The sequence below is a fragment of the Pleurodeles waltl genome, chromosome 4_1, assembly GCF_031143425.1.
Source record: "Pleurodeles waltl isolate 20211129_DDA chromosome 4_1, aPleWal1.hap1.20221129, whole genome shotgun sequence".
Lineage (NCBI taxonomy): Eukaryota > Metazoa > Chordata > Amphibia > Caudata > Salamandridae > Pleurodeles > Pleurodeles waltl.
Genome location: NC_090442.1, coordinates 603,269,243 through 603,289,741, shown reverse-complemented (window position 1 = coordinate 603,289,741; position 20,499 = coordinate 603,269,243). Strand labels below are relative to the sequence as shown.

Here is a 20,499-nt window from a genome sequence, read left to right as displayed (position 1 = left end):
CCCTCATCCCTGTGAGAGTGTCCCCGTGAGATGCCTGCACATAAATAACAGGAAAATGAGCCACTATGTCTGACAAAACGTCCTGCATTCTGTTCAGTGAAACAATATCCTGCATGCGGCAACCTTCATGAAAAAATCTGTCAGCACCCTTGGGTAAGACGTTCCTCTTCATCATGTCTGCATGAGAGCAGAGAGGACCCCAAAATGATCTCACACTTTGGCTACTGTGCCAAGCAGTGTGCAATGCTGCCTGTGAGTGCAGTGTAGAAAGCTGCAGGCGGATACAGTGCTACAGTACACACTGCATGTTACAATTTGCCAAGTGAGATTTCCAAGTAGACAGTACTTATAAAACTTAGTGAAAGGATAACCAATTCACTCTGTGTTTAGCGCACCCTGACAGCACTTCTCTTGTTTCTTCGGAGTCCTAAATGGACTCACAATGTAGTGCATCTTGCAGGCACTAACTGATCACATTGAACTGCAGCCTCTGAACACTAATCAAAAGCAATGAACTCTAGGGGCCGCGTAATGCACTGTTCAGTAACTCATCATAATGCATCTGGGGCTGATAGTCACATTGCACTAACCCACCGTACTACCCTGCTTTCTGAGAACAGTGCCCCAGTACACTGTGCATTGGGCCCACTAATCCACCACAATGATCTGTGAATAATACCCTGGCAGACTGCAGTCTACAGACACTAACAAACCACATCATAGAGATACTAATCCACTATACAGCCCTGCATACTATGCACATTTACCCAGAACACTGCAAAGAAGTGTAAGCCTACCAATGCATCACACTCCACTGATCCCTAAAGACAGTATTCCAACATACTGTATCACAGGGGCACTTGCAATCACAATAAACTGCATCTTAGAAGCATTAACCAAAACACACTACACTGCTTCCTATGGGCACAAACAAGATAGAGTAGGGGTTGAGGGTGGGTTGACTTGCTCTCCAAACAACTGGAATTCTCTGGAGGTCCTGATGAGGCACCCATATCTTCAACAGTGTGAGTCCTCTCCTGTACCTTGAGACCTCTGCACCGTGCATGTGCATGAGTGAACTGGGCATACATGCCTGCACAGTGAAATCGACTGTTGCCGTTTCTTTGTGTGACATCCATACCATTTGACTTGGGGGCTGATCTGCACTGTAGTGTGCAGTATATATACACACAAGGAGATGGTGGCATTCCCCATATGACCGAGTGTCAGACCAGGATCAACAAAGAAAGAATCAGACACTCTGTTTGCTGGGACATTCCACAGAAGATGCAGACTTTTGAAGATCTACAGCTTAACTGTCGTCTACCTCAACGATGTCCCCGGCAAAAAAAAGGTCAGAGCAAGATAAAGGCATCAATGTGTTTTCCCCCAGCATGGAGTCCACATTATTTTAAGGTACTGCCTCCTTTTTTGCAGTGCTTATGGGGAATTCATCTAGATGCCCACGTGGCAATGACACACTATATGGTAGGAAATGATACCCTGAACAGAACGTAACTTCCAAATTCAATGCGCTACTCTCTTCTGTTCCCCTCATGGCGACACTATGGCCTGGAATAAAGAAAGGATACAATGGGACCGTACAGCTGAGAGTGGCTGGAGGCGGCTGGTGCCGGGTCTGGATCATCTGTCTACACAACCGCAGAGCCAGCGATGCCGTACCAGGTCTGGGAGACACAGAGGAAGGCAAGGGTCCCGGCCTGGTTCTCCCATGTTGCAGTGGCAGGGGGGTGGGGAGTCTGCTGGTCCGGCTCTGCATGGAGAGGAAGACACAACAGAGATTCAAGGAGCGGCAATAGAACTAGTGGAGGGGGGCCGCCCGCGGGGCCTGGAAACCCCTTCAGTGACTCTGATCTGTCCTGGAGCCCGAGGCCGAGAGGAGTGGGGGGAGGGCGAGGCAAGATCAATATTTGCTTATGTCTGGTTATGTAACTGTCTACTGAATTTGGTCAATACATCCGGCATTATTGTGGGGTCACCACAACTGGTTAGATTAAGTTTGAGTAGGGCCTTTAAGAATTGAATGTTTTTTTCCTGCAAGGGTGAAAGATGCTTCTGGGAGGAAGTATGGGGTGGGGTGGGAGTTGGGGGTTTACAGGTACGTCTGCCATTGGGCAGCTCATTTTGTTGTTGGGAGTTGTTACTTGTTTTCTTTTCACTTCAGACACAAAGGGTTTTAGACATACACCTTGGTTAACAAGAAGTCTTGGTGGATGGAGGGATGACAGGCCCACTGTGTGGAACTAGGGGGCATAACCCCCCAATTGCAGTGTAATGATGACATATTCACGTATAAGTGGTAGGACCAATACAGGTTCTCTCTTGGAACGTTAATGGACTTGTAGATGAGGTCAAATGGACGCCTCACATTTGCCCACCGTCAACAGCCTGACCTGCTCCTGCTTCAGGAGACATGCTTGCTTGGGGATTACTGCCCGTTTCTGGTACGTAAAAGCTTTGACAGAGTTTATCATGCCAGATTTCTTTGCGACTCGAGAGATGTGGCAGTAATTCTGAGCAAATCCTTTCCCATGACAGTCACGAAAATAAAGAGGGATCCCCATGGGAGGTTCCTGGTCCTGTCTGGGTGCATTGAGGGACTCGTACTTAACGTTATTAGCGTATATGCCTCACCGGCATCCCTGCACACCGCTGTAAATGACCTTACCAAAATACTCCTGAACTTGCCTCAAGGGACCACCCTGATAGGTGGAGACTTTAACGCAGTCCCAGACCATGTGCGTGACGTGTCAAGTCCCCCAATGCAACATAGGCGGGTGGCGGCTTCTAACCTGGTGAACTGGATGGCATCCTTGGGGCTCTGTGATGCGTGGAGGACCTGGCACCCACAACAAGCTCGGTTTACACACACCTCGGCAGCACACCGAATGCAATCTAGAAGGACCTTATTCTCCTGCTGGGTACGGACTGCAGCCAACTTACGCACATTGAGATCCTCTCTAGGGGCATCTCTGACCACGCCTGCTGCAGCTTGTACTAGGGTCCCCTTCGGCGGTTGACTGTCCGATGTTGCGGCTGAATGCATGGAACTTACAACACAAACCCTTTGCCCAACATCTACAAGCAGCTATTCAGGAATATTTTTCCTAAAACACAAACTCAGTCCCATTGGCTTTTATGGCCGTAAGGCAGTGGTGAGGGGGTCGCAAGGGGACTGGTCTGCGCTCGGGAGCCATCCCAGAGGCTTCATATTTCTAATTTGGAGGCCTGTGCTCTCCGTCTGGAGGCTTAACAATCGACACAGCCCTCTGAGCAACTGAATAGGCATCTCATGCTCTTACGGGAGGAGATACACGACCACTCTTTGGAAGCAGCCAGACATTTATGGTGTGCTTCCACTACTTGGGTGTATAGAAGGGGAGACAAAAATGGGAAACTGCTTTATTGGTTGGTATCACACCATCAATCATCTAGAATCATCTTCGAGATCAGTGACACGGGTGGGGGAAGGGTTATCACTAAATTGCAGGAGGTAGCAGACACTTTCGCCTTTTAATATAGCAAATTGTACAAAACATCCTTGACGATTATCCCGGAGCACACCCGATAATTCTTGAACGATGTCCCCCTCCTGGTGTTGTCTAAACGGACATAGATACCCTCGACGAGCCTATAACAGGGGAGGAAATAAGCGAGGCTATTAAGGCAATGGGGGCTGGGAAAGCTCCGGGGCCCAATGGGTATCCGCTGGAAATCTTCAAAATGTTTACAGAAGGGTTGATGCCACACCTGTGGGCTCTCTACGAAGAAGTGGCCCAGGTTGGTTCCCTTCCAGACGGAATGGATACGGTCACCATAGTGATACTCACCAAGATGCAACCGCCGACCAGGTCTTGCGCAGACTACAGACCAATCTCACTTATTAACAATGACATAAAAATCTATGCCAAAAGTCTGGCGACCTGCCTAGGCAGGGTCCTGCCAGTCCTGATCCACCCTGACCAATGCGGCTTCATGGCCAACCAGAGTACGTGTCACTGTATACGCCGTCTCCATGTAGCTCTGGCTTGACGTCATTGCATTCCTTCTGATTTAGCACTTCCTTTTATTGATTTCGAAAAGGCCTTTGACACGGTGGACTGGGGCTACTTGGGTTCGGTGCTAGTCTGGGGAGGCATGGGACCGAGATTTCAACGAATGGTCCAGGCCCTCTATATCAATCCAGTGGCCCGGGTTCGGGTGAATAATATGTCATCCTTTGCCTTCTCCGTTTGTAGAGGGATGCGTCAGGGCTGTCCTTTATCCTCACTACTATTTGCTCTGGCGATTGAGCTCTTGGCGCGATTGATTAGGTTGGACCCAATATACTGTGGGTGGAGGTAGGATCATACACACAAGGGCCGGGTGGCGTTGTACGCTGATGGCGTTCTGTTATATATGACAAACCCCAGTGAAACTGGTCCGCATAGCCTTCATTTATTGCGTTGCTTTGAAGAGGTGTTGGGCTTGTGAATGAACCCGGCTAAGGCGGTACTGGTGCCATTGGCTCTAGCACGTGATTGCTATGACTGGCAAGACCAGATCCCTATCCGTCGACGGAGCTTTAAATATTTGGGGGTCTGGGTAACCCTTCTTCCTGAGCAGGCATGGGCCCTGAAAATGACCCCACTTGCTTCATGGGAGAAGGCAGACTTGGTGCGGTGGCAGTCAGTGCCATTAAACGCTTTGAGATGTGTGGCCCTTACAAAATAATGATTTTGCCATGGTTCTTGTTTGTTCTTCAGAATTTTCCACTTTTGATCCCCTGCTCATGGTTTCACGCTCTGGATGGAGTGGCAGCAGCCTTTCTTTGGCGCGGTACGAGGCATCGCATTGCGCTACAGTACTGTTAGAGGGGTACACACGAAGGGGGGATGGGTATGGTCAACCTACAGCTGTATGACTTGGCGACACAGTTGCTGGTCATTCATGACTGATTTAATGAGGGCTGGGCAGATCCGGCCTATCAACTTGAGTTGGCGGCATTGAGTATTCCTCAGATATTGGCTATTCTTTATGGTTCTCCAGTCCCTCGTGACATAGAACCAGTGACCAGGAGGTCTTTCTTGCCTGGCAGGCAGCTTTAAGGCATACACGCTGGGAGAATGTGTGTACCTAGCAGACCCCCTTGTGGCACGTACCTGGCTAAAGGAATCGGCGGCTCTGCAGGAGTTTGGGAGGTGGGATCTGCTCTGCCTATTTCTGCTAGGGGATGTGTGGAAGGTAGGATCCATAAGATACTTTTGGGACCTTCAGGCCACCAATCAACTTGCCCACAATTAGTTTTATAAATACCACCAGCTTTGACATGCCCTTCACATACACTTGCCGTGTGCGGACACGATATGAGAACATAGCCCGCTGGAGGCTAAGGTATTGAAGGGAGCATTTGGGAGTGGGGGTATCTCCCAGCTCTATAAAATGCTAATTAACAATACTCCGGTTGACTTGGAACCTCTTCGGTCCCGCTGGGAGGGTTGGTTGAGTCCTCTGGAGAATGAGGATTAGCGGGATGCTTTGATGGCACCCAGGCTGATAACCATATCATCTAGATTGAGAATGATACAGCTGAATTTCCTGTACGGAGCATACCTCTCTCTGGCGAGGCTACGAACCTCCCCCAATTGCCTTCGGGGTTGGGTGGGGGGGGAGGGCGGGAGGTCTGGCGGATTTTTTTCACATAATATGAGGGTGCCCCCTAATTGTGGTATACTGGCAGAGGCTTTTTCTTTTCGAGAACTGAATGCAGTGGTGGGTTGGGGACTGCAGCTGTCGCCGGTTTTGCTGGGTGTGATGGATGGAATGGGAGGATCGAGGGCAGAGAGGACTTTTATGGGCACTGCGCTGATGGTGGCAAAAATGGGACATTGCAGTGCACTGGAACTCCTCTGTTGTTCCGATCCTTCTGAGGTGGAAGCACGGGGTTGATTGGTGCGCTAGCCAGGAGAGGTTGGTTTATGAGGTGAGAGAATGTCCCCGCAAACATACAAAGTTGTGGGGGAAACAGCTAGGTCTCCTGCCATGAACTTTCAAAAACATAAGGGACTTGGGACGGGTGCGGTGGGGGGGGGGGGGGGACAGAGGGGGATTTTTAGGTTGTTTGGTCTAGTCATTTTTCAAGGTGTATCATTTTCTGCTTGTAGTGAAGCTTATCATTCTTTTTACTTTATGTCCTCTGCCCTGTGGTGTACTTTTTGTATATCTTTAAAAAACAATAAAATTGTTTATATAAATAAAAAACAGAACTGCAGTGTTCGCTATTAATTATTGTCAATAAAAGCTGCGTTGAAAAAAAATAAAATAAACAACTATGTGTTGGTCTGTCTTTACACTGCTCAGGCCATTGTATTGCAGCCACCAATGGGGTCCCTCCACTCCAAAGCCCTAGAGTAAAAGCTCCAGAAGTGCTTGAAATAAGCAGAACACTTTTCTGGGATCACAAATGCGAAATTCTCTGAAACTTAAGACGTTTATAGCAAACCAGGGGTAAAGGCCCCCCCCCAAAACTCATTGGAAGCACGTTGGTGATGCCCTGTCTGCTCCTTGGGAACCACAAATAAATAGTTACGCAAATTAAGCCCACTCACAGGGCTTTATGGGATGTTCCAGCCAGGAAGCCATGACTATTTTATTAGTGGGTTGCTTAGGTTAGTGTGGTCTTACGCTGCTTTAATTTCCCATAAGATAAGTCTGCTGTATGAGCCTGCAAGAAATTCCTCATCTCGCTGTACTGCCAGAGACTGAAAGATTGTGTATTTGTTTTTGCAACCCTGCTTCTTCCAAGAAGATTCTTAGTCAAGGCATATGATTAAGAATCCTGTTGGAAGGGCCAGGAAAAGAAGCAACTCTTATAATAGCAGCTAGAGACTAAGGAAAATAATAGGCCAATTGCCACTCTATTTTATGAATTCACTTTATTACCAGTAGCTGTTTGGAAATTGTCCTGAAAATTGCACCATTTTAACATCAATTCCTGAAAATGGTCATGGGATGAGTGACTCTGTATCACATTTGGGGAAGGACAGGCTTGCTTAGCACTCTTTAAAATTACTAGAAAATGTGTCCTTCCAGGGCCAATGGCCTTTTAGCTTATTGTGGTAGTGTTAAAGTAGCACTGTTTTAGTTCTTGGATCTGGCCCTTTTGGAGGGTCATCCCCAAACATTTTGCCTTCACCCTCCAGCTTTCCGAAACCATTTTTGTTGTCTTTTAGGACTTTGCACACTTTACCACTGCTAACCAGTGTTTATGTGCTTGTGCTGTTGCCTTTAAAACGTGGTAGACATTGTCTTACACCCAATTGGCATACTTCATTTACTTGCAAGTCCCTAGGAAAGTGATTCTACATGTATCCAGGGCCTGTAATTTAAATGCTAATAGTGGGCTTGCAGCATTTATTGTACAATCCATTTAGAAGCCCTTGAAACATGTCTCAGGCCTGCCACTGCAGCCTGTGTGTGCTGTTTCAAGACTGCAACGTCGACCCAACAACATAAACCTTTCATTAAGCTCAAAGCTTCCTTTTTAATACATATAAGTAACCCCTAGGGTGGGCCCTAAACAACCCAGAGGGCAGAGTGCAGTGTATTTAAAAAAATAGGCTCATACTTTTGAGACTTACATGCCCGGGTGAACAAAAAATCCTACATTCCTTTTACACTATTGCAAGGCCAACCTCTCCTATAGGATAACATTACAGTTACCTTATTTAATTTAATAAGCTGCAACTTCAAGTTGGGAGCAGGTAAACAGTTTGAGTTTGGGGTCTGAAGAGTTGTCATTAAAAGTCCTCTCGAATGGTAAAGTCGGATTTCAATCACAATTTTGAAAATGCCACTTTAAGAAAGTTGGCATATTCTTGTCCTAACCATTTGTTATCTGCAGCCTTTTCCTGTGTCACGTGACACAGGAATCTCATCAGATTCAAATTTAGTATCTCATAAAATTAGGCATGAGTGTTTTCAAATGTTTGTTTAGAAACCTGGCAACTATTCTCCATTGTACAATTTAGAAAGAAGGTAAAAATGTCTCTAAAAGTGTACACATGTATTGGGTCTGAGTAAACAATCTGTTAACTTGCACCTTTTTTGTACTAATGTAGAAAAATACTGACTGGGTGTAGCTGGCAGTTGGTCTTTGGGTATTGCTCCCAGACAGTGAGACAGAGGAAAAATAGGTGTTGGCTGGATGGGGCACTCCGAGTTAAATGAGGGGAAAGAGCCGTCACCTACCATACTTGCACAAAGGCTCTGCCACAGCACTCTCACAAAGGGTATGCCAGTGGCCTTTTGTGAACCCAGACATGCAGGGGCCAGTACAGGGAGGAATGAGATGCATGACACCTCAGTGGGGTGGAAAGTGTCCTCCACTGCCATGTATGTACTAGGTATAAATATATCTGACCCTTAGGCTGAACTCTTCAGTACACTTCTGGACCTGTGGACCCTGCCAGAAAAAAAGAACTACTGTGCTGCTGAAAGCACTGCCACTCTACTGGACTGCTGCCCTCTTGCCTAGGTGTTGAACCTAGGGCCCAAGAGTGACTCCAAGGGCTAGTGGGCTGGCCTCCTGACTACAGCCTCAGGGACAGAAGGCTCCAACAACCTTAAACCCAGCACCTGGACTCTACATCTGTTAGTCCTACCCTGCTAAGTGGTGCCACCGGAGTCCTGAACCCTTCGAAGTAAGCCTGAAGATGCTTTGCCATCCCATCTGTGGTTTCAGCAGAAATGACACATCCCCTCTGCTGTGCAGCTTAGCCCTGAGCAGAACTTGCGCATCATCTCTGCTGTGTGCATTTCCCTGACCCATGGATTTCTCATTGCTGCCCAGTCGCCCAGGAACTACCCCTGCATGACGCATCCTTGATGCAGGACTTCACCTTGCAAACCCCTCATCGACAAAATCCTCAATGATGACACAGTAGTTGCATCGCAGCTCCTAGGAATCGCTGCTGCACGACGCATCCTCGAAGTGGAACTCCACAACGAGGATTTAAGGCACTCTTGTTCAGATGGCATACCTGTGTCCCTCTAGTTGGCCCGCGCTCCATCGAGGTCAATCTGAACTTGTGCCTTTGTCCTGGTCTAGCACAACCAAATATCCACAGTTGTCAGTTGATGCTTTTTGGTGCTATTTTCACGTAATCAATCAATCAATCAATCAGGAATTTGTAAAGTGCCCTATTCACCCGTGAGGGTCTCAAGGCGCTGAGGAGGGGAGGGGGGAAGAGAGGAGGAGGTGCTGCTACTGCTGGAACAGCCAGGTCTTGAGAAGTTTCCTGAAGCTAAGGAGGTCTTTTGTTTGGCGCAGATGGGTGGGAAGAGTGTTCCACGTTTATGCGGCGAGGTGCGAGAATGATCTACCGTCGGTTGTAGTTTTGCAGACGTGTGGGACGGTTGCGAGGTCGGCGGAGTGGAGATGCCGGGTCGGGGTGTAGAAGGAGAGTTGAGGTATTCTGGTCCGGTGTTATGCAGTGCTTTGTGAGCGTGGGTGAGGAGTTTAAAGGTGATTCTCTTGTTGACTGGGAGCCAGGGCAGGTTTTTCAGGTGGTCTGTGATGTGGCAGTGGCAGTGGCGGGGGATGTCCAGGATGAGGCATGTGGAGGCGTTCTGGATGCGCTTCAGCCTCTTCTGGAGTTTGGCTGTGGTTCCTGCATAGAGGGCATTGCCCTAGTTTAGCTTGCTGCTTACGAGGGCTTGTGTGACTGTTCTTCTGGTTTCGGTGGATATCCATTTGTAGATCTTTCGGAGCATGCAGAGGGTGTTGAAGCAGGAGGAGGAGATGGCATTTACTTGCTGGGTCATGGATAGTGAGGGATCCAAAATGAATCCTAGGTTGCGTGCGTGGTTGGTGGGAGTCGGAGTGGTTCCGAGAATGGCAGGCCACCAGGAGTCATCCCAGGCGGAAAGGGTGGAGCCGAAGATGAGGACTTCCGTCTTGTCAGAATTGAGTTTGAGGCAGCTGCTCTTCATCCATTCGGCGATGGCCTTCATTCCTTCGTGGAGGTAGGTCTTGGCGGAATCCTTGGTGAGAGGATCAGCTGGGTGTCGTCGGCATATGAGATGATGTTGGGATTGTGGGATCGGCGATGTTAGCGAGCGGGACCACATAGACTTTGAAGAGGGTCAGGCTGAGGGACGAACCCAGGGGTACGCCGCAGATGATTTCGGTGGCCTCCGAGCGGAATAAGGAGAGGCGGACTCTCTGGGTTCTGCCGGTGAGAAAGGAGGTGACCCAGTCAAGGGCTCTGTCGCGGACTCCAGCACTGCAGAGGCATGAGCGTAGGGTGTGGTGGCAGACGGTGTCGAACGCGACAGAAAGTTCCAGGAGGATGAGTGCCACGGTTTCACCGCTGTTCAATATGGTTCTGATGTCGTCAGTGGTGGCGATGAGGGCGGTTTCGGTGCTGTGGTTGCTGCGGAAATCCAGATTGGGAAGGGTCCAGGGTGTGGTTCTCCTCGAAGAAGCAGGTTAGTTGTCTGTTGACAGCCTTCTCGGTGACTTTTGCTGAGAAGGGGAGCAGGGAGATAGGCCGGACGTTCTTGAGGTCCTTTGGGTCTGCCTTGGGTTTTTTGAGGAAGGCGTTGATCTCAGCATGTTTCCAGCTCTCCGGGAACGTGGCCGACTCAAAGGAGCTGTTGATGATTTTCCATAGTTGGGATGCGATGACGGAGCTCGCTTTGTTGAGGATGTGGTGAGGGCAGGGGTCAGATGGAGAGCTGAAGTGGATGGTGTTCATGATTTCGATAGTGTCGTTGTCGTTGATGGGGGTCCAGGAGAGCAGGAGGTTGGTCGGGGTGAATCTGTGGTGTTGGAGGTTGCTGGGGGGGGAGGGGCTGAAGTTGTCGTGGATGCCTGCAATCTTGTGGTGGAAGTAGGAGGCTAGTGAGTCACAAAGGTCTTGGGATGGCGGGATGTCGTTGGCGTTGGAGAGTTCCTTCACAACGTTGAAGAGCTCCTTGTGGCTGTGTGCGTTGTTGTTGATTCGGTCTTTGAAGGCGGTTCTCTTGGCGGCTCGGATGAGTTGGTGGTGTCTTAAAAACTGCATATCTCAGGTTCTACTGATTTAATTTTTGTTAGTTTGTTCTTGTTTTATTTATCAAAATGTACTCTATTTTAATAAATTGGTGTATGATTTTCCTTTTGTTGTGTCTTTACTTTATTCCCGTTTGAAGTGCTGCATAAATACTTTGCACATTGCCTCTAAGTTAAGCATGACTGATCTGTCTGTGCCAATCTACCGGAGGGTTGAGTACAAGTTAATTTGGGGTTTGACTGTGACTTCACCCTGACAAGGATTGAGGTTCCTTCTTAAGTTGGGTTTTTATCTCCCTCAACTAGTGACTCAATTTCTAACAGTAGTGCTAAACTTTCCTGTAAGTTTTGGTTGCTCAATGGGATATTCAGAAGCTTTTCCTGCCATCTCACAATTTTCCTCACATGGAATTTGTAATTGCTATTTCTCACTTCAACTCTAAACGCCTTTGTTGCATCATCAGCCTAGTCTGCTACTGTTGCTGGCAAAGGTCTCTCTGAACCCCCTCTCCCCTCAGGCCTGGTCTGCTGCGGAGCTTGGTTTGCTTTCTACCATCAACCCAGTCTACTGTTGCTAGACCAAGGTGAGTGCGGGGGCTCCTGTGCTTGTCCGCCCTATCCTACTTTGCTCTGTCAAGAAATTGGACTGGAGTGGACAACATCATACGCCAACCACCACTATCATATACTATTTCACTGTGGACCTTGGCTGACTGGACCTTTGCTGACTACCATCAAATAGGTCTGCTGGATTTGAACTGCTAATAAACTGATTAAGTTCAGGAAAGTCCACAATCCTGCATGCAAATACATCTATGATGAATATCCGGTAGGACTGACTGTCTACCTCAATACCTGGCTTCCGTACGAGAGGTGGTACAGCAAAGGTATCAGAGATATGGTGATATCTGTACTTGCAAATGCCCTGCAAAATTGTGTGGTCTATGACTTTTTTTGGCAGTTGTACATAGCGCAAACTCGACCCCAAGGTATTGGAATGCTTTACATGAGCACCAGTTATATTACACAATGACAAATTCATTTTTTCATTATCAAGGGAAGATTAAGAGCTTTGCCCAGAATCACAGGATGTTTAGCCAATGAGGAGACTCGCACCTGGTTTCCCAATTCCAAAGTTGGCAGCTCTGGCCATTACGTCACAACCTCTTCGCTTCCATTAAACATTTTTAAAACTAGTACATACTTTAATGAACCTGGTTAACAAAATGCACAACTCAATGATCCAAGCATACAACTTAGTATAAATGTGACACAATGCCATGCCTTCCGTTAATACATGCTAGCATTTAGTATGTGAATATGGCATTGCATTGTGACACTTTGTAAACACAGTACGATGTTATGTGCTTGGCTACTGTGTTGCCTAGCATTTGTTCGTTGTTTAATTGGGATTTATAGCATGTTATTGGTTAGGGGTGTTGCAGGCAGAGTGGTCTATCTGTATATTATTGCTAAAAAGAATATTCCTTAAATTTCGTAATCTCGCCCACCCCAAACCACGCCTCAGGCTCACTTCCCTCAAATATTATTGACTAAACTACATTCCTCGGTTGGGGGGTAAGATGCCTTCTAGCCAACTAAGCTATCGATTGATTTCAAACTGGTAGTTGCACTAAGGAATCCAAGATTCAAATTTAGTATCCCATAAAAATTAGGCATGAGTGTTTTCAAACGTTTGTTTAGAAACCCAACAACTATTTTCCATTGTACAATTTAAACAAGCCACAAAGAAAACAAAAAAGTATTTGAAAGTGTACAAATGTACTGGATCTGAGTAAACAATCTGTTAGCTAGCATATTTTTTGTATCAACGAATAAAAATAATTTTACAAATTAAACAATATATGCAATTAAAATTGTTTCTAATTTTTGAAGTTAAAGATAATCTCACCTGTTCAGCAAAAAATGATATGACGGTAAACACAATCAAGGTCCCCAAAACACAATGGGTCCAAAATTTTAACTTGTCGCGATACAGTCTCCTGTGGAAGTAAATAGGGAGAAAACATACTTATTTTTTTTACAGAATGAAAATGCCATCTAAAATTTGAATAAACCTTTTTATTCACTCGATCTATGAAGGCAAGAGCTCCACCTGAGCCAACTGCCGGTGTTTGTCAGATTCAAGCTATCCCAAGGAGATACTCCTAACACTTAACTGTATTAACTTTGCATTGGCCCCCAGGTTAGCTGATGCAAGACTAGAGACAGGAGGGTGTACAGCTGTGATTTCTCCCAGACGTTAAACTCCACATCTCCTTCCCACCATTGTTGTTTTCCTCTAAAACTACTGCTTGAGGGGGAGTGGGCAATGAAGAACCTGGCGATCTGCCCTTTTTCAGGAGCACAGAAGTCATGCCAACTGTACTTACCGACGTTGATAAAGTCCTTTTAAGAAAGGATGCTAATGGAACGTTTGAGGTAAGGTAGGCATGGGATTCCTTTAAATACTCACAATTCCCTTTGTCACTGCTCTGAGACTGCCCTAAATCTCAAGGATTACGTGTTGCCCAGGTCCTGTCAGCAGAATAGGAGCTGCCTAAACTAAGCACCTATTGAAGCGGATCGTTTTCACACTTGCCTTGGATTAAGCTTTGCAATTCCTGAGTTATATGTGGTTCAGTCAGCTCATGAAAACCATAAAATCAATATTTTGTTTAAGACTTTGAAAACACCTGAAACATGACTGTACATCAGATATCCTTTCTGTATTCCTCTTGGTATTAGTTAACAAGACCAGGTTATGATATTAAAATAAAACTGGAAGACAGCCAGTGCTGTGGATGCAAACCTTTTGTGTGCATTCAGGAACAGGTCCACTGGCCAGTTAAGACCAATGATGATAGTGGATGGAGGATGGGTGCTAATAATAGAAGAAACCCTAAGGGTTTCATAAAGAATGTAGGTTTATTTATACCCTGCAGCCACCTGTCTTCCATCCCAACTCATTGAAACAGATTTTGAAGCAAGAAGCACAAGGGGGAAGGGAGACCAATTATTGCAGCTAGGATTCAGACAAGCATACTTTTCTGTAGCTGTTGCTTAAATTGGCTCTTTCCAATAGTCAGGGCTCCAAACGACATGCAGAATAGCCCAAGGACATGTTCTACAAACGAAAGCTGGTGCCACTGTTTAGCCCGTTAATAGTGGTAGACTTTGCAAAGGCTAACAACTGGGTAAGTACAGCCATGAGGTATTTCAAAAGCTATCCTTTTAATAGTGTAATTTAATGCTACAAAAGAAGCCCCCACGCTGATGTATTTGAGAAGAGGTGATAAAAGACCTGTTGGTGTTAGTTCTGACAGATATCATTTTTCTGTTGGTTTGGAATAAGAGTTCTACAGAACCTATGCAGGCAAGTTAAAAACCGTTTCTCTATTGTAATGGAACTAAGTTAAGGGTGAAGTGCCACCCTATATCAAAGAAAAATAGTGTAAAGTACAGACGAAATGTGTCCTCTAACAATCAGAGAGTAATTATGGTTATTTCTTGATATCTGGAGCCTAACCAAAGAGAAGGCATACATTATACATGCGGTTCTCTGCTTCTCGGGTCTTATGAAGACAAACGTGCTTGGAAAAATCAGGAGGTTGTGACTGGGTGTTCCTTAATCCACAAGACGTACGCCTCCTTTGCTAACTAGTGAGTGCGTGGCTCTCTTCTAGTTTCTGGATTTTATCACTAGCACTGCCCATGCTTTTCCCTGATGGAAAAACACAACTGAGCCGAGAAAATGTCTTTGATCTACAAACGATGTATGTTGAATTGCACGTCACCATATCAGGTAGTTGACTGGCAGCTACTTACAGAACACTTCATACTCATTAATGAAAAATCAAACGTGATCAAGACCTGTGGATGAAGAAACCAAAAGGAAAACCTCCGGGAGTTGCCGGTTAAACATGCCTTTAAATGCCTCCTGTAGATCTGGCGTTTGAAAGAGCTTCCGAGTAGTTATGGGTCAATAGAAATAGGCAGCAAGTCACACGTTATCGGGACACTCTTGGATTAGCCGTGCGCTCTACAAATTTTATGATTTTGATTTGATTTAATGAAGGGTTTAAGATGAGCTCATCAACACTGATTCAAAGGAGTATGCCTCCTCGCCCCTGCAATTAGACACCCGACATTAACTCTATGTGATGAAAACAGTCAATAAGATGGTGTGCACCGTCCACAGCACATTTCATGAGCAAGACCCAACCTTGCTTATCACGACAGTCACACATTACAACTCTTGCATAAACCTTTCTCACGTGTACACAGACATTTGCTCATTCAATGCACTAATAAAGTTGATAAAGGAGGCAGATTTTTGGGGTTCGAAGACAATTGGTGCAACTGACTGCCAATCTATATCCAGGAGATTATGACCACAGTAGTTTATTTAATGCGGATAAGCCCTGACTGTAAACCTGACACCATTCTCCCAGTCTACAGGCCACGCAGCTGACGTGCTGCCATTTACAAATACTGCTAACCTAGTGGGTCACCAGCATGAGTTTGTCCAGGGATAGGTGCTGCTGAGATGGCCATATCCCAAATTTTGCCTATGAACCAAAGCATCTGAAGACTCTGGACCGATCAATCATTTGTCAGAAGAAAAATAGGTATTTTGTCCTTGATAGAGAAAAGCCATGCCTTACATGACGCTCAGCAACCCAGATGAGATGTACAGCAGAAGAGGAATCAAGAGACAATTCTTTTGCACTCCTTGAAATAAAATTAGGAAAACTGCCCTAAAAAGCGTCATGGATCAAACAATGCTGTTTTAGGCATGATCGCAGAATGTAGAGAGAAAGGATATAATTCAGACCATTTGATGCCACATAATAGAATGCATTCAGCTATGGAACAAGCTGCTACCTGTCCCAAAAAGATCACCCTCACAGGATATTACTGGCTCTTACACAACAACAGGCGCTCTACTTAGTTTAATAATAGCAGGTGTAACGTACCCAATCCTGGTTGGCATGGCACATGCAGTGCCCATTTACTAGAGGTAACAGAAGGATGGATAAGCCACCTAGGTATCAGACAGGAAATAATATTAACTTTTATAATAGAGTTCTAAAGAAGGGACTCCTGATTACCTAGACAAAGCAAAATGAAGACTAGTACTTCAACATCTTAAAATAATTCACCAAGCCAACAGTAGCCTCCAACACCATCATACCCTCTGCAATGCGCTAGATAAGAATATACAGGGGGTCCAATTGAAATACTTCTCGTATCAATTGCCTGTTCATGCGATGAAAGTGGGAACTCGAACCGGAGGAAATGGACCCTAATCCTCCAAACTTGGCGTAAACTAGCTGATATATGGTAGGTTCCCACTTGTAACAATAACATTAAAGCAACCAATTGGCAATTATTCTTGAGAGTTCCTTGAAATATTCGAAGAAATTTCTCCAAGAGTTATCCAGATTGAAATGTATTCAAAAGAGAAAGGTCAATTCCATATTGTGTTTGATTAATTAAATCATAGGACAGAATAAACATTCAACCAGCCGACACGTGTTTCGCCCAAAGGGGTGCATTCACCTGGGCTTTCTCAAGGCCATGTTACAGTTTTAGCTGCTAATGCGAGGAGAAACAGTCAAACGTGTCCACCGCCAATAATAGGGTACCCTCTCCAATGACCTTTCTGACTTTTTCCACAACAAAGTTCTCAAGATCCACACCATCTTCGCACCCCAAACCACCATAGACAACATCATCAAGCAACCCTCCACCACCACCAGGAGCACCTACCCTTAACAGACTGGAGCCCCCTCACCACATAAGACACCACCAGAATAATGCAGACCATCTGCTCAGGGTCCCCCAGAGACCGCTGCTCGTACCACATGTTCAACCTGGAAGGCACACTGATCAGAGCAAATCTCCATCCTCAGGGGTAGCTTCCTAAACAGCGGGAAACACACAGAGGTCACAGCTCTCCTGAAGAAAGCCTCAGCCAGTCCAAAAGATCTCAGCAACTACAGGACCATCTCGCTCTTGCCTTTCTCAGCCAAAGCCCTGAAACAGAGACCACAGCACTGAACTCGCACACATGGCAGCAACAGACGACACATGGTCAACCATGGACAGAGGAGAAACCACTACTCTCATCCTGTTCGATCTCTCAGTGTGGTTCGACACAGTTTCCAATGGAACCCTCACCACCAGACTCTAGGACTCGGGTATCCAAAGACCCGCCGCCCACAGCTAGATCACGTCCTTCCTCTCCAACAGGACAAAACGAGTCAGCCTCTCCACTTTCACTTGTGAACCCAAGAAGCTTGCCTTAGGAGTCTTCCAGGGCTCCTCTGTCAGCCCAACCCTGTTTAACGTATACATGGCACCCCTAGCCCGTATCATTAGAACTCACTGCATCAACACTGTCTCATACGCTAATGATACTCGCCTCATCCTCTCCCTCACTGACATGAACACCACGATCAGGAGCAATTTCACCACCTGCTTGTCCAGCATGGGCAAATGGATGTGAGAGAACTGCCTCAAACTCAATATGGACAAAATTAAGATCCTGATCTTTGCTAGTAAGAGCTACCCCTGAACCCGACCTCGGTCTCACACCCACCCCCCCACAGACCACGCCAAAAACTTCAGCAGCATCCTTGATGACAAACTTTGGATGAACAAACAGGTCAACAGTGTGACTGCATTCTGCTGCCAAATCTTAAAATGCTTTGCAAGAGCTTCAAATGCCTCCCAATGCACACAAGACGCACAATCACCCAGACCCTCATCACCAGCAGACTCGACTACGGCAACGCACTTGACATTGGCATCTCCAACCAACTCACTCAAATACTACAGACCATTCAAAAACTCACCGCTAGACTCATCCTAGACAGCCCCAGAAGAGGCCACATCAGTCCCTACATCAATGAACTACACTGGCTACCCATCCAGAAACATTGCAAATTAAAGCAGCTCATCCATGCCTACAAAATCCTCCACAAGACCAGCGTACCTCAAAGACCGACTCCAGCTTTAGCAATCCTCCAGATAGCTACGCTTCACCTCACTCTGCCTTTCACAAATGACTTGCATCCGCAGAAGCAAGATAGGAGGATACTCTTTCTCCTTCATAGGTGCCAAAAACTGGAACAAACTCCCTCTGCACATCAAAACTGTCACTCCACTTCTCAACTCCTGCAAGAAATTAAAGACCTGGTTGTTCATCTAGGAGAACTGTCAGGCCTCTGCTCCTGCCCCAGCGCCTGGATACCCTCATGGATGATGAGCTGTGCCATACAACTCTACATAATATAACAAAACACAGTGGACAGAAACGCCTGCAACTAAGTTGGCTATCATATGCGGTTGATATGCCGAGCTACCCATTGGTCTTTATACTGACGTGAGGTTATCTCTGACAGAAGACTCACTAATCAGTTTAAAGGGATGATTATCAGTGTGCTCATTGCTCAATAATTTACAAACTGATAGTCAAAGAGTTACAGTCCTCATTAAAACCTGATCTTCAGCCACCTGAGCTTACAATGAAACAAACGAGAAAGAAATATTTCTGGAAGTGCCAGCATTAGAAAACAAACACTCCTTATACCTGGGGCTTTTTTTTTTTTAACCCCATCAAGGGTGGCATGCTACTAAGGGAAAAATGTACAACCACACTTGGGTTACATTGTAATTGTAATCTCTAAGCTGAGATTTAATTTAGTGGGCTTCACTAGACTTATGTTTCTATGCAGACAGCCAAGAAGTAGAAAGTAGACATCCAGTGATTTAGTTCTAGCAGAGAAAGTCCGTATGAAATTGAATAGAGCTTTTCCCGGACATAAGGCAGCTGAAAGAAGTTGTAATTTAATGCGGAGTACTGGCGGACCACACAAACACAATGTGTACAAAGTTTTTTTGTACACACACAAAGGTGTGGGGGACTGATAAAGCAGAACAGGACTGTTTAGCCCTGTTCAGGTAGCGCTGAACTGGCGCATAATCTCCAAGAGAAGTGAGGGTGTAAGCAGTGGCTGTACCTGTGAGGGAGTTCCCTTTACGGACCAGGTGGTCTCATACACTTTATAGTGTCATGCTTCATCATATGACCACCTAGCCCCACCCAGGTAAGATGGTACTACCTGGGCTAACTCTACCTCATTGTTAAAGAACTGCAGAGGGAGTGCTGAAATTAAATCTAGTTGGATAATACAAGGGGTCCAGATAAAAAGATAATAAAATTACCTTACAAATCACCTGTTTTGTTTGAGGTTGTTTTAATATAGGTGTTTGTAGGTAACAATAAAAGCAAAGTTGGAGACTCTACCTGAACAGGGCTAAACAGTCCTGTTCTGTTTATCAGTCCCCCACACCTTTGTGTGTGTACAGTTTCTAGTTCAAACAGGAGTGTGTGTGGGGATGAATTACTCCCGATACTCTCTCTTTGTAGTTTAGTACAAAGTTTTTTCCCCTTTTCTGCAGCTGCTTAGTGGAATGCGCTCTGGCAGCCTGAATTCCATCCACTAATGATTGCTCCGAAACCAAGATGTCAGGTTTAGGTACTAGGACATAGAATCTGTCTCTCTGATGGAGTTAGGATAACCTGTTCATGAGACTGTTGTAAGGGGCTTGACTTCCAGCCCCAACCTAGCCTCATTTGTTGCTCACTAAGGCGGAGACCCCTAACAATACATATAATGGAGATTGAAGATAATAAGAATGTACATGACCAGTCCCACAGGTGTACTTAAGGGAACTGGACCCACCACCAGGCAGGTATAGGCATTTTACATTCTCATTGGAGCCAAACATGTTCAGGGATTAAAGACCTAATGTTAGTAACTGAACAGTCTTGGTTCCCACTCAGGGGGTTTGTTTTTGGTCAGCTTAGTAGATCTCACCAATTTCACTAAGACTGAATGTAGTGGTGACAATATTTTCCATTAATCAACAACTTTTTTATAACAGTAAACACCTGGACATTAGAGGTATTATAGCTCCCAGATGTTTATCTCCAGCCTTTTTGTTAGGTTCGTGGAGACATTTCTATAAATCTAAGTCACGCTACTGTTCTTTGGTGTTTACTCTGATCACTATCAAGTTATGTCTCTCCTTCTATGTATGATGTGAGTTGGGTGTTATTTCGGTTCTTGTAAATCAGGCAGCCTTAAGTCTTCCACTCCTCTCAAAGATGCACTGTCAGAACCCTGTTCTGAAGGTCACGGGGCAAGCAGCAGCTACTGGAGCTACTGGGCCCAACCGTTGGGGTTGAGTCCTCTTACTCCTGACGGCCCTTGGCCTGGCCTACTATTGGTCCTGAGCAACTGGGTCAAGTACCTGTTCAGCACCTGACTCAGTGGTAGCGTGGGTCAGGGAGGGCGGGGGGGGGGGGCAGGAGGGGGTGAACACAGGCTCACCATTCTAAGCACGCTCAGCAGCAGCAATAAGTGATT

At 46.0% G+C, this 20,499-nt stretch overlaps 1 protein-coding gene across 2 annotated transcripts in view; it reads right to left on the bottom strand.

Moving 5' to 3' along the window:
* Positions 1-20,499, bottom strand: part of GNPTAB (N-acetylglucosamine-1-phosphate transferase subunits alpha and beta) — a 417,324-nt gene that overhangs the window by 10,008 nt on the left and 386,817 nt on the right. For both annotated transcript variants that reach the window (XM_069229013.1, XM_069229014.1), the window contains one exon: positions 12,969-13,059. In XM_069229013.1, the coding sequence (XP_069085114.1) occupies positions 12,969-13,059 (91 nt within the window). The remainder of the gene's footprint in view (positions 1-12,968; positions 13,060-20,499) is intronic.